This window comes from Hyperolius riggenbachi, chromosome 7 (genome assembly GCF_040937935.1).
Source record: "Hyperolius riggenbachi isolate aHypRig1 chromosome 7, aHypRig1.pri, whole genome shotgun sequence".
Taxonomy (NCBI): domain Eukaryota; kingdom Metazoa; phylum Chordata; class Amphibia; order Anura; family Hyperoliidae; genus Hyperolius; species Hyperolius riggenbachi.
In genome coordinates this window covers 2365901-2381149 of record NC_090652.1, presented here as the reverse complement: position 1 = coordinate 2381149, position 15249 = coordinate 2365901, and the positions used below count along the sequence as shown (strand labels likewise).

Below are 15249 nucleotides of genomic sequence, written 5' to 3'. Positions count from 1 at the left end.
CCCATCACTGACTCCTCCTAGAGCTACTAATCACAGCACAATAATCCAAACACAAGACCCGCCAAATCCCATCACTGACTCCTCCCAGAGCTACTAATCACAGCACAATAATCCAAACACAAATCCCATCACTGACTCCTCCCAGAGCTACTAATCACAGCACAATAATCCAAACACAAGACCCCCCAAATCCCATCACTGACTCCTCCCAGAGCTACTAATCACAGCACAACAATCCAAACACAAGACCCACCAAATCCCATCACTGACTCCTCCCAGAGCTACTAATCACAGCACAATAATCCAAACACAAATCCCACCAAATCCCATCACTGACTCCTCCCAGAGCTACTAATCACAGCACAATAATCCAAACACAAGACCCACCAAATCCCATCACTGACTCCTCCCAGAGCTACTAATCACAGCACAATAATCCAAACACAAAACGCACCAAATCCCATCACTGACTCCTCCGAGAGCTACTAATCACAGAAAAATAATCCAAACACAAAACCCACCAAATCCCACCACTGACTCCTCCCAGAGCTACTAATCACAGCACAATAATCCAAACACAAGACCCACCAAATCCCATCACTGACTCCTCCCAGAGCTACTAATCACAGCACAATAATCCAAACACAAGACCCACCAAATCCCATCACTGACTCCTCCCAGAGCTACTAATCACAGCACAATAATCCAAACACAAAACCCACCAAATCCCATCACTGACTCCTCCCAGAGCTACTAATCACAGCACAATAATCCAAACACAAGACCCACCAAATCCCATCACTGACTCCTTCCAGAGCTACTAATCACAGCACAATAATCCAAACACAAGACCCACCAAATCCCATCACTGACTCCTCCCAGAGCTACTAATCACAGCACAATAATCCAAACACAAGACCCACCAAATCCCATCACTGACTCCTCCCAGAGCTACTAATCACAGCACAATAATCCAAACACAAGACCCACCAAATCCCATCACTGACTCCTCCCAGAGCTACTAATCACAGCACAATAATCCAAACACAAAACCCACCAAATCCCATCACTGACTCCTCCCAGAGCTACTAATCACAGAACAATAATCCAAACACAAAACCCACCAAATCCCATCACTGACACTTCCCAGAGCTACTAATCACAGCACAATAATCCAAACACAAAACCCACCAAATCCCATCACTGACTCTTCCCAGAGCTACTAATCACAGCACAATAATCCAAACACAAAACCCACCAAATCCCATCACTGACTCCTCCCAGAGCTACTAATCACAGCACAATAATCCAAACACAAAACCCACCAAATCCCATCACTGACTCCTCCCAGAGCTACTAATCACAGCACAATAATCCAAACACAAAACCCACCAAATCCCATCACTGACTCCTCCCAGAGCTACTAATCACAGCACAATAATCCAAACACAAAACCCACCAAATCCCACCACTGACTCCTCCCAGACCTACTAATCACAGCACAATAATCCAAACACAAAACTAACCAAATCCCATCACTGACTCCTCCCAGAGCTACTAATCACAGCACAATAATCCAAACACAAATCCCACCAAATCCCACCACTGACTCCTCCCAGAGCTACTAATCACAGCACAATAATCCAAACACAAATCCCATCACTGACTCCTCCCAGAGCTACTATTTACAGCACAATAATCCAAACACAAGACCCACCAAATCCCATCACTGACTCCTCCCAGAGCTACTAATCACAGCACAACAATCCAAACACAAGACCCACCAAATCCCATCACTGACTCCTCCCAGAGCTACTAATCACAGCACAATAATCCAAACACAAAACCCACCAAATCCCATCACTGACTCCTCCCAGAGCTACTAATCACAGCACAATAATCCCAACACAAAACCCACCAAATCCCACCACTGACTCCTCCCAGAGCTACTAATCACAGCACAATAATCCAAACACAAATCCCATCACTGACTCCTCCCAGAGCTACTAATCACAGCACAATAATCCAAACACAAGACCCACCAAATCCCATCACTGACTCCTCCCACAGCTACTAATCACAGCACAATAATCCAAACACAAAACCCGCCAAATCCCATCACTGACTCCTCCCAGAGCTACTAATCACAGCACAATAATCCAAACACAAAACCCACCAAATCCCATCACTGACTCCTCCCAGAGCTACTAATCACAGCACAATAATCCAAACACAAAACTAACCAAACCCCATCACTGACTCCTCCCAGAGCTACTAATCACAGCACAATAATCCAAACACAAGACCCACCAAATCCCTTCACTGACTCCTCCCAGAGCTACTAATCACAGCACAATAATCCCAACACAAACCCACCAAATCCCATCACTGACTCCTCCCAGAGCTACTAATCACAGCACAATAATCCAAACGAAAAACCCGCCAAATCCCTTCACTGACTCCTCCCAGAGCTACTAATCACAGCACAATAATCCAAACACAAAACCCACCAAATCCCATCACTGACTCCTCCCAGAGCTACTAATCACAGCACAATAATCCAAACACAAGACCCACCAAATCCCATCACTGACTCCTCCCAGAGCTACTAATCACAGCACAATAATCCAAACACAAGACCCGCCAAATCCCATCACTGACTCCTCCCAGAGCTACTAATCACAGCACAATAATCCAAACACAAGACTCGCCAAATCACATCACTGACTCCTCCCAGAGCTACTAATCACAGCACAATAATCCAAACACAAACCCACCAAATCCCATCACTGACTCCTCCCAGAGCTACTAATCACAGCACAATAATCCAAACACAAATCCCACCAAATCCCATCACTGACTCCTCCCAGAGCTACTAATCACAGCACAATAATCCAAACACAAATCCCATCACTGACTCCTCCCAGAGCTACTAATCACAGCACAATAATCCAAACACAAACCCACCAAATCCCACCACTAACTCCTCCCAGAGCTACTAATCACAGCACAATAATCCAAACACAAAACCCACCAAATCCCATCACTGACTCCTCCTAGAGCTACTAATCACAGCACAATAATCCAAACACAAGACCCGCCAAATCCCATCACTGACTCCTCCCAGAGCTACTAATCACAGCACAATAATCCAAACACAAATCCCATCACTGACTCCTCCCAGAGCTACTAACCACAGCACAATAATCCAAACACAAGACCCCCCAAATCCCATCACTGACTCCTCCCAGAGCTACTAATCACAGCACAACAATCCAAACACAAGACCCACCAAATCCCATCACTGACTCCTCCCAGAGCTACTAATCACAGCACAACAATCCAAACACAAAACCCACCAAATCCCACCACTGACTCCTCCCAGAGCTACTAATCACAGCACAATAATCCAAACACAAGACCCGCCAAATCCCATCACTGACTCCTCCCAGAGCTACTAATCACAGCACAATAATCCAAACACAAGACCCACCAAATCCCATCACTGACTCCTCCCAGAGCTACTAATCACAGCACAATAATCCAAACACAAAACGCACCAAATCCCATCACTGACTCCTCCCAGAGCTACTAATCACAGAAAAATAATCCAAACACAAAACCCACCAAATCCCACCACTGACTCCTCCCAGAGCTACTAATCACAGCACAATAATCCAAACACAAGACCCACCAAATCCCATCACTGACTCCTCCCAGAGCTACTAATCACAGCACAATAATCCAAACACAAGACCCACCAAATCCCATCACTGACTCCTCCCAGAGCTACTAATCACAGCACAATAATCCAAACACAAAACCCACCAAATCCCATCACTGACTCCTCCCAGAGCTACTAATCACAGCACAATAATCCAAACACAAGACCCACCAAATCCCATCACTGACTCCTTCCAGAGCTACTAATCACAGCACAATAATCCAAACACAAGACCCACCAAATCCCATCACTGACTCCTCCCAGAGCTACTAATCACAGCACAATAATCCAAACACAAGACCCACCAAATCCCATCACTGACTCCTCCCAGAGCTACTAATCACAGCACAATAATCCAAACACAAGACCCACCAAATCCCATCACTGACTCCTCCCAGAGCTACTAATCACAGCACAATAATCCAAACACAAGACCCACCAAATCCCATCACTGACTCCTCCCAGAGCTACTAATCACAGCACAATAATTCAAACACAAACCCCACCAAATCCCACCACTGACTCCTCCCAGAGCTACTAATCACAGCACAATAATTCAAACACAAACCCACCAAATCCCATCACTGACTCCTCCCAGAGCTACTAATCACAGAACAATAATCCAAACACAAAACCCACCAAATCCCATCACTGACTCCTCCCAGAGCTACTAATCACAGCACAATAATCCAAACACAAACCCACCAAATCCCATCACTGACTCCTCCCAGAGCTACTAATCACAGCACAATAATCCAAACACAAGACCCACCAAATCCCACCACTGACTCCTCCCAGAGCTACTAATCACAGCACAATAATCCAAACACAAACCCCACCAAATCCAATCACTGACTCCTCCCAGAGCTACTAATCACAGCACAATAATCCAAACACAAATCCCATCACTGACTCCTCCCAGAGCTACTAATCACAGCACAATAATCCAAACACAAACCCACCAAATCCCACCACTAACTCCTCCCAGAGCTACTAATCACAGCACAATAATCCAAACACAAAACCCACCAAATCCCATCACTGACTCCTCCTAGAGCTACTAATCACAGCACAATAATCCAAACACAAGACCCGCCAAATCCCATCACTGACTCCTCCCAGAGCTACTAATCACAGCACAATAATCCAAACACAAATCCCATCACTGACTCCTCCCAGAGCTACTAACCACAGCACAATAATCCAAACACAAGACCCCCCAAATCCCATCACTGACTCCTCCCAGAGCTACTAATCACAGCACAACAATCCAAACACAAGACCCACCAAATCCCATCACTGACTCCTCCCAGAGCTACTAATCACAGCACAATAATCCAAACACAAAACCCACCAAATCCCATCACTGACTCCTCCCACAGCTACTAATCACAGCACAATAATCCAAACACAAAACCCACCAAATCCCACCACTGACTCCTCCCAGAGCTACTAATCACAGCACAATAATCCAAACACAAGACCCGCCAAATCCCATCACTGACTCCTCCCAGAGCTACTAATCACAGCACAATAATCCAAACACAAGACACACCAAATCCCATCACTGACTCCTCCCAGAGCTACTAATCACAGCACAATAATCCAAACACAAATCCCATCACTGACTCCTCCCAGAGCTACTAATCACAGCACAATAATCCAAACACAAGACCCCCCAAATCCCATCACTGACTCCTCCCAGAGCTACTAATCACAGCACAATAATCCAAACACAAGACCCACCAAATCCCACCACTGACTCCTCCCAGAGCTACTAATCACAGAACAATAATCCAAACACAAAACCCGCCAAATCCCATCACTGACTCCTCCCAGAGCTACTAATCACAGCACAATAATCCAAACACAAAACCCACCAAATCCCATCACTGACTCCTCCCAGAGCTACTAATCACAGAACAATAATCCAAACACAAGACCCACCAAATCCCATCACTGACTCCTCCCAGAGCTACTAATCACAGCACAATAATCCAAACACAAAACCCACCAAATCCCATCACTGACTCCTCCCAGAGCTACTAATCACAGCACACTAATCCAAACACAAAACCCACCAAATCCCATCACTGACTCCTCCCAGAGCTACTAATCACAGCACAATAATCCAAACACAAAACCCACCAAATCCCACCGCTGACTCCTCCCAGAGCTACTAATCACAGCACAATAATCCAAACACAAGACCCACCAAATCCCATCACTGACTCCTCCCAGAGCTACTAATCACAGCACAATAATTCAAACACAAACCCCACCAAATCCCACCACTGACTCCTCCCAGAGCTACTAATCACAGCACAATAATTCAAACACAAACCCACCAAATCCCATCACTGACTCCTCCCAGAGCTACTAATCACAGAACAATAATCCAAACACAAAACCCACCAAATCCCATCACTGACTCCTCCCAGAGCTACTAATCACAGCACAATAATCCCAACACAAACCCACCAAATCCCATCACTGACTCCTCCCAGAGCTACTAATCACAGCACAATAATCCAAACACAAGACCCACCAAATCCCACCACTGACTCCTCCCAGAGCTACTAATCACAGCACAATAATCCAAACACAAACCCCACCAAATCCAATCACTGACTCCTCCCAGAGCTACTAATCACAGCACAATAATCCAAACACAAACCCCACCAAATCCCATCACTGACTCCTCCCAGAGCTACTAATCACAGCACAATAATCCAAACACAAGACACACCAAATCCCATCACTGACTCCTCCCAGAGCTACTAATCACAGCACAATAATCCAAACACAAATCCCATCACTGACTCCTCCCAGAGCTACTAATCACAGCACAAAAATCCAAACACAAGACCCACCAAATCCCATCACTGACTCCTCCCAGAGCTACTAATCACAGAATAATCCAAACACAAAACCCACCAAATCCCATCACTGACTCCTCCCAGAGCTACTAATCACAGAAAAATAATCCAAACACAAATCCCATCACTGACTCCTCCCAGAGCTACTAATCACAGCACAATAATCCAAACACAAGACCCACCAAATCCCATCACTGACTCCTCCCAGAGCTACTAATCACAGCACAATAATCCAAACACAAACCCCACCAAATCCCATCACTGACTCCTCCCAGAGCTACTAATCACAGCACAATAATCCAAACACAAATCCCATCACTGACTCCTCCCAGAGCTACTAATCACAGCACAAAAATCCAAACACAAAACCCACCAAATCCCATCACTGACTCCTCCCAGAGCTACTAATCACAGCACAATAATCCAAACACAAGACCCACCAAATCCCACCACTGACTCCTCCCAGAGCTACTAATCACAGCACAATAATCCAAACACAAGACCCGCCAAATCCCATCACTGACTCCTCCCAGAGCTACTAATCACAGCACAATAATCCAAACACAAACCCCACCAAATCCCATCACTGACTCCTCCCAGAGCTACTAATCACAGCACAATAATCCAAACACAAATCCCATCACTGACTCCTCCCAGAGCTACTAATCACAGCACAATAATCCAAACACAAGACCCACCAAATCCCATCACTGACTCCTCCCAGAGCTACTAATCACAGCACAATAATCCAAACACAAATCCCATTACTGACTCCTCCCAGAGCTACTAATCACAGCACAATAATCCAAACACAAGACCCCATGAGATACAATTTGCAATACGAAGGATCGCTCACAGCAGTAAAGCTCAATACTTTATTAGCCACAAATGAAATAACTCTTTAAAGGGGAGCTGAACTCTTGCCCAGGACAGAAGGAAACCATAGAGAAACGTTGCCTGTATGTATTTAGAAAAATGAGCCTGTCTAATCCCCCCTCATCAGTGACTATCCACAAGTTGTAATTTGATCTCTCGGGCTGCTAATTGGTAAACACAGGATGTGAGCAATATGTCTGCTTCCATGAAAGCAGGAAGTAGACACACTGCAGACATTTTGCAGGATTTCTATTAGCTGTAACAAAAAAATGTTTGTCTGTAAAGGTTATTATGCTGTTGCTTATCTTTTAAAATTTACCAGAGGTGACGTGTGACATGATGAGATAGACATGTGTATGTACAGTGCCTAGCACACAAATAACTAGGCTGTGTTCCTTTTTTTTTTCCTTCTCTGCCTGAAAGAGTTAAACATCAGGTATGCAAGTGGCGGTTTATGTCTGGGTCAGACTATAGCATATCCCTCAGTGATAAGTAATTATTGCCATAAAAATCTTTCCTGTTGGTAACTGGCTTCTGAGAGCAGGAAAGAGATAAAAAGGTCAATAACTCACAGATTTGAGCTCTAGCATACTTCAATAAAGGTGTCACTGAGCAGAGACAATGAAAAGGTAAAAAAACTTAAAAACTAGATTTAAAATACAAAATAAAACTGTGGGATATCTAAAAAAAAAAAGTAATTTTTAAAAGGAGGATAGATACAATTGTTTTTCACATAAGTTTATTTTCACCTCGGATGTCCTTTAAAGAGACACCTTAACAAGAAAAACGTCCCCTGGGCGGTACTCACTTCGGGAGGGGGAAGCCTCAGGGTCCTAATGAGGCCTCCCCCGTCCTGTGTCCCACGGGGGTCTAGCTGCAGCCCTGCGAACAGCGGCCCGACAGCCTGTTCAATATTTACCTTCCTGGCTCCAGCGGGGGGCGCTGTTGTGGCTCTCCGCACGGAGATAGGCGGAAGCAGCCAATCTCAGTCTGGTCCGCTCTACTGTGCAGGCGCCGGAGACTTGCAGGAGACTTGCACCTGCGCAGTAGAGCGGCCTGATGGAGATCGGCTGTTTTCGCCTCTGTGGGAAGAGCAGATACTGTGCCTGCGCTGGAGCCAATAGGTAAATATTTACATCGCCACTGCTCCAGGAGGATTTTTGCCGCCACCGTGGGACACAGGAGGACGGGGGAAGCCTCAATAGGATCAGCAGGCTTCCCCCACCCGAGGTGAGTACCCCCCAGGGGAGGTTTTTTTTCGTTACAGATTTTCTTTAAAGCAGACAGGAAGTTCTGAGTTCAGGTCCGCTTTCCCAACCATGGGCAGAGGGGTTTTTGTTTTTATTTTGGTTGCTAAAGTAACAAGTGGGGTTACAGATCTGCATGAGAGCAGCCCTCCTACTGCCCATTATAATGCTGCTCCTCACAGTACCGCGCTCCGACAGGACGCACACATTCATCCGCCATCAGGGCTGGAAACAAAATACATCGCAAGTCAACAAAAGCAAAGCGAAAAACAAAAACCGCCAATCAGATGTTGCCCAAAGCAACCGTGTTCAGCGCGACCGTTATTGACAATTACTCAGAGTTCTTTATTGCAGGTTGTGAGCGACTTGAAACCTTTTATAACAATAACTATTATTTCAAAAGCTAAATATCTGGAGATAACTCCTGGCCTCGCGAGTGCAGATGGTTGCCATGGCAGCAGACCGGCGGTTAAACGTTCTGCGGGAGCCCTGACAGAGGGGGAGCGCGCTAATGAGCCACACCACCACAGAATGCAGCGGCGTTCCTTCTTACCTCGCTGGAGGGCGGCGGCCAGCTGAAGCGAGAGACGGTCTTCATCGCCAACTTCTTCAGCGAACTCGGCTCTGGGGACCGGGCACCCTATTTAGGCAGAAGGGTAACGTTAGATGCAAGCAGGACCTTGTGTAACCGAGGCCTCCTCTGGGCCCCGTGCCTTATAGTACTAAGCAACGCACACCTGTCATATTTCATACAATCTCTGAGCAGCCATACACAACTCACCAGCCAATCAGGTCTGCAGATACGGGACAGAGACATTCCTTATGTCTGCAGATACGAGACAGAGGCATTCCTTATGTCTGCAGACACAGGACAGAGACATTCCTTATGTCTGCAGATACAGGACAGAGACATTCCTTATGTCTGCAGATACGGGACAGAGACATTCCTTATGTCTGCAGATACGGGACAGAGACATTCCTTATGTCTGCAGATACGAGACAGAGGCATTCCTTATGTCTGCAGATACAGGACAGAGGCATTCCTTATGTCTGCAGATACAGGACAGAGACATTCCTGCAGATACGGGACAGGGACATTCCTTATGTCTGCAGATACGAGACAGAGGCATTCCTTATGTCTGCAGATACGAGACAGAGGCATTCCTTATGTCTGCAGACACAGGACAGAGACATTCCTTATGTCTGCAGACACAGGACAGAGAGATTCCTTATGTCTGCAAACACAGGACAGAGACATTCCTTATGTCTGCAGACACAGGACAGAGACATTCCTTATGTCTGCAGACACAGGACAGAGAGATTCCTTATGTCTGCAAACACAGGACAGAGACATTCCTTATGTCTGCAGATACAGGACAGAGACATTCCTGCAGATACGGGACAGAGACATTCCTTATGTCTGCAGATACGAGACAGAGGCATTCCTTATGTCTGCAGATACGGGACAGAGACATTCCTTATGTCTGCAGACACAGGACAGAGACATTCCTTATGTCTGCAGATACAGGACAGAGGCATTCCTTATGTCTGCAGATACAGGACAGAGACATTCCTGCAGATACGGGACAGAGACATTCCTTATGTCTGCAGATACGAGACAGAGGCATTCCTTATGTCTGCAGACACAGGACAGAGACATTCCTTATGTCTGCAGACACAGGACAGAGAGATTCCTTATGTCTGCAAACACAGGACAGAGACATTCCTTATGTCTGCAGACACAGGACAGAGACATTCCTTATGTCTGCAGACACAGGACAGAGACATTCCTTATGTCTGCAGACACAGGACAGAGACATTCCATATGTCTGCAAACACAGGACAGAGACATTCCTTATGTCTGCAGACACAGGATAGAGACATTCCTTATGTCTGCAGATACAGGACAGAGGCATTCCTTATGTCTGCAGATACAGGACAGAGACATTCCTGCAGATTCAGGACAGAGGCATTCCTTATATCTGCAGATACGGGACAGAGGCATTTCTTATGTCTGCAGACACAGGGCAGAGACATTCCATATGTCTGCAGATACAGGACAGAGGCATTTCTTATGTCTACAGATACAGGACAGGGGCATTTCTTATGTCTGCAGATACAGGACAGGGGCATTCCTAATGTCTGCAGATACAGGACAGGCGCATTTCTTATGTCTGCAGATACAGGACAGAGGCATTTCTTATGTCTGCAGATAAAGGACAGAGGCATTCCTTATGTCTGCAGATACGGGACAGAAGCATTCCTTATGTCTGCAGATACAGGACAGAGGCATTCCTTATGTCTGCAGATACAGGACAGAGGCATTCCTTATGTATGCAGATAAAGGACAGAGGCATTCCTGCGGATACGGGACAGAAGCATTTCTTATGTCTGCAGATACAGGACAGAGGCATTCCTTATGTCTGCAGATACGGGACAGAAGCATTCCTTATGTCTGCAGATACGGGACAGAAGCATTCCTTATGTCTGCAGATACAGGACAGAGGCATTCCTTATGTATGCAGATAAAGGACAGAGGCATTCCTGCAGATACGGGACAGAAGCATTCCTTATGACTGCAGATAAAGGACAGAGGCATTCCTTATGACTGCAGATAAAGGACAGAGGCATTCCTTATGTCTGCAGATACGGGACAGGCATTTCTTAGGTCTGCAGATACGGGACAGAGGCATTCCTTATGTCTGCAGATACAGGACAGAGGCATTCCTGCAGATACGGGACAGAGGCATTCCTGCAGATACGGGACAGAGGCACTCCTTATGTCTGCAGATACAGGACAGAGGTATTCCTGCAGATACAGGACAGAGGCATTCCTAATGTCTGCAGATACGGGACAGAGGCCTTCCTTATGTCTGCAGATACGGGACAGAGGCATTCCTTATGTCTGCAGATACGGGACAGAGGCATTCCTTATGTCTGCAGATACGGGACAGAGGCATTCCTTATGTCTGCAGATACGGGACAGAGGCATTCCTTATGTCTGCAGATACGGGACAGAGGCATTCCTTATGTCTGCAGATACAGGACAAAGGCATTCCTTATGTCTGCAGATACAGGACAGAGGCATTCCTTATGTCTGCAGATACAGGACAGAGGCATTCCTGCATATTCAGGACAGAGGCATTCCTGCAGATACAGGACAGAGGCATTCTTTATGTCTGCAGATACGGGACAAAAGCATTCTTTATGTCTGCAGATACGGGACAAAGGCATTCTTTATGTCTGCAGATACGGGACAGAGGCATTCTTTATGTCTGCAGATACGGGACAGAGGCATTCCGTATGTCTGCAGATACGGGACAGAGGCATTCCGTATGTCTGCAGATACGGGACAGAGGCATTCCGTATGTCTGCAGATACGGGACAGAGGCATTCCGTATGTCTGCAGATACGGGACAGAGGCATTCCGTATGTCTGCAGATACGGGACAGAGGCATTCCGTATGTCTGCAGATACGGGACAGAGGCATTCCTTATGTCTGCAGATACGGGACAGAGGCATTCCTTATGTCTGCAGATACGGGACAGAGGCATTCCTTATGTCTGCAGATACGGGACAGAGGCATTCCTTATGTCTGCAGATACGGGACAGAGGCATTCCTTATGTCTGCAGATACAGGACAGAGGCATTCCTTATGTCTGCAGATACAGGACAGAGGCATTCCTTATGTCTGCAGATACAGGACAGAGGCATTCCTTATGTCTGCAGATACAGGACAGAGGCATTCCTTATGTCTGCAGATACGGGACAGAGGCATTCCTTATGTCTGCAGATACGGGACAGAAGCATTCCTTATGTCTGCAGATACAGGACAGAGGCATTTCTTAGGTCTGCAGATACAGGACAGAGGCATTCCTTATGTCTGCAGATACGGGACAGAAGCATTCCTTATGTCTGCAGATACAGGACAGAGGCATTCCTTATGTCTGCAGATACGGGACAGAAGCATTCCTTATGTCTGCAGATACGGGACAGAGGCATTCCTTATGTCTGCAGATACGGGACAGAGGCATTCCTTATGTCTGCAGATAAAGGACAGAGGCATTCCTGCAGATACGGGACAGAGGCATTCCTTATGTCTGCAGATATAGGACAGAGGCATTCCTTATGTCTGCAGATACAGGACAGAGGCATTCCTTATGTCTGCAGATACAGGACAGAGGCATTCCTTATGTCTGCAGATACAGAACAGAGACATTCCTTATGTTTGCAGATACGGGACAGAGGCATTCCTTATGTCTGCAGATATGGGACAGAGGCATTCCTTATGTCTACAGACACGGGACAGGCATTCCTTATGACTGCAGACACAGGACAGAGGCATTCCTTATGTCTGCAGATACGGGACAGGCATTTCTTAGGTCTGCAGATACGGGACAGAGGCATTCCTTATGTCTGCAGATACAGGACAGAGGCATTCCTGCAGATACGGGACAGAGGCACTCCTTATGTCTGCAGATACGGGACAGAGGCATTCCTTATGTCTGCAGATACGGGACAGGCATTTCTTATGTCTGCAGATACGCGACAGAGGCATTCCTCATGTCTGCAGATACAGGACAGAGGCATTCCTTATATCTGCAGATACAGGACAGAGGCATAACTTATGTCTGCAGATACGGGACAGAGGCATTCCTTATGTCTGCAGATATAGGACAGAGGCATTCCTGCAGATACAGGACAGAGGCATTCCTAATGTCTGCAGATACGGGACAGAGGCATTCCTTATGTCTACAGATACAGGACAGAGGCATTCCTTATTTCTGCAGATACGGGACAGAGGCATTCCTTATGTCTGCAGATACGGGACAGGCATTCCTTATGTCTGCAGATACGGGACAGAGGCATAACTTATGTCTGCAGATATGGGACAGAGGCATACCTTATGTCTGCAGATACAGGACAGAGGCATTCCTGCAGATACAGGACAGAGGCATTTCTTATGTCTGCAGATACAGGACAGAGGCATTCCTTATGTCTGCAGATACAGGACAGAGGCATAACTTATGTCTGCAGATACGGGACAGAGGTATACCTTATGTCTGCAGATACAGGACAGAGGCATTCCTGCAGATACGGGACAGAGGCATTCCTTATGTCTGCAGATACAGGACAGAGGCATTCCTTATGTCTGCAGATACAGGACAGAGGCATTCCTCCAGATACAGGACAGAGGCATTCCTGCAGATACAGGACAGTGGCATTCCTGCAGATACAGGACAGAGGCATTCCTGCAGATACAGGACAGAGGCATTCCTTATGTCTGCAGATACGGGACAGAGGCATTCTGTATGTCTGCAGATACGGGACAGAGGCATTCTGTATGTCGGCAGATACGGGACAAAGGCATTCTTTATGTCTGCAGATACGGGACAAAGGCATTCTTTATGTCTGCAGATACGGGACAAAGGCATTCTTTATGTCTGCAGATACGGGACAAAGGCATTCTTTATGTCTGCAGATACGGGACAAAGGCATTCCTAATGTCTGCAGATACGGGACAGAGGCATTCCTTATGTCTGCAGATACGGGACAGAGGCATTCCGTATGTCTGCAGATACGGGACAGAGGCATTCCTTATGTCTGCAGATAAGGGACAGAGGCATTCCTTATGTCTGCAGATACGGGACAGAAGCATTCCTTATGTCTGCAGATACGGGACAGAGGCATTTCTTAGGTCTGCAGATACAGGACAGAGGCATTCCTTATGTCTGCAGATACGGGACAGAAGCATTCCTTATGTCTGCAGATACAGGACAGAGGCATTACTTATGTCTGCAGATACGGGACAAAGGCATTCCTTATGTCTGCAGATACGGGACAGAGGCATTCCTTATGTCTGCAGATACAGGACAGAGGCATTCCTTATGTCTGCAGATACAGGACAGAGGCATTCCTTATGTCTGCAGATACAGGACAGAGGCATTCCTTATGTCTGCAGATACGGGACAGGCATTTCTTAGGTCTGCAGATACGGGACAGAGGCATTCCTTATGTCTGCAGATACAGGACAGAGGCATTCCTGCAGAAACGGGACAGAGGCATTCCTTATGTCTGCAGATACAGGACAGAGGCATTCCTTATGTCTGCAGATACAGGACAGAGGCATTCCTTATGTCTGCAGATACGGGACAGGCATTCTTTATGTCTGCAGATACGGGACAGAGGCATTCCTCATGTCTGCAGATACAGGACAGAGGCATTCCTTATATCTGCAGACACAGGACAGAGGCATTACTTATGTCTGCAGATACGGGACAGAGGAATACCTTATGTCTGCAGATACAGGACAGAGGCATTCCTGCAGATACAGGACAGAGGCATTCCTTATGTCTGCAGATACGGGACAGAGGCATTCCTCATGTCTGCAGATACAGGACAGAGGCATTCCTCATGTCTGCAGATACAGGACAGAGGCATTCCTCATGTCTGCAGATACAGGACAGAGGCATTCCTCATGTCTGCAGATACAGGACAGAGGCATTCCTCAAGTCTGCAGATA

General features: G+C 46.6%; 1 protein-coding gene across 3 annotated transcripts in view; it reads right to left on the bottom strand.

Moving 5' to 3' along the window:
* The window catches only part of GLYR1 (glyoxylate reductase 1 homolog), a 121995-nt gene that overhangs the window by 58143 nt on the left and 48603 nt on the right, over positions 1-15249 (bottom strand). For 2 of the 3 annotated variants that reach the window (XM_068243484.1, XM_068243483.1), the window contains exon 6: positions 9280-9366. The exons of the other annotated variant lie outside the window; for it this stretch is intronic. In XM_068243484.1, coding sequence (XP_068099585.1) covers positions 9280-9366 — 87 coding nt within the window. The remainder of the gene's footprint in view (positions 1-9279; positions 9367-15249) is intronic. 3 annotated transcript variants of the gene reach the window in all.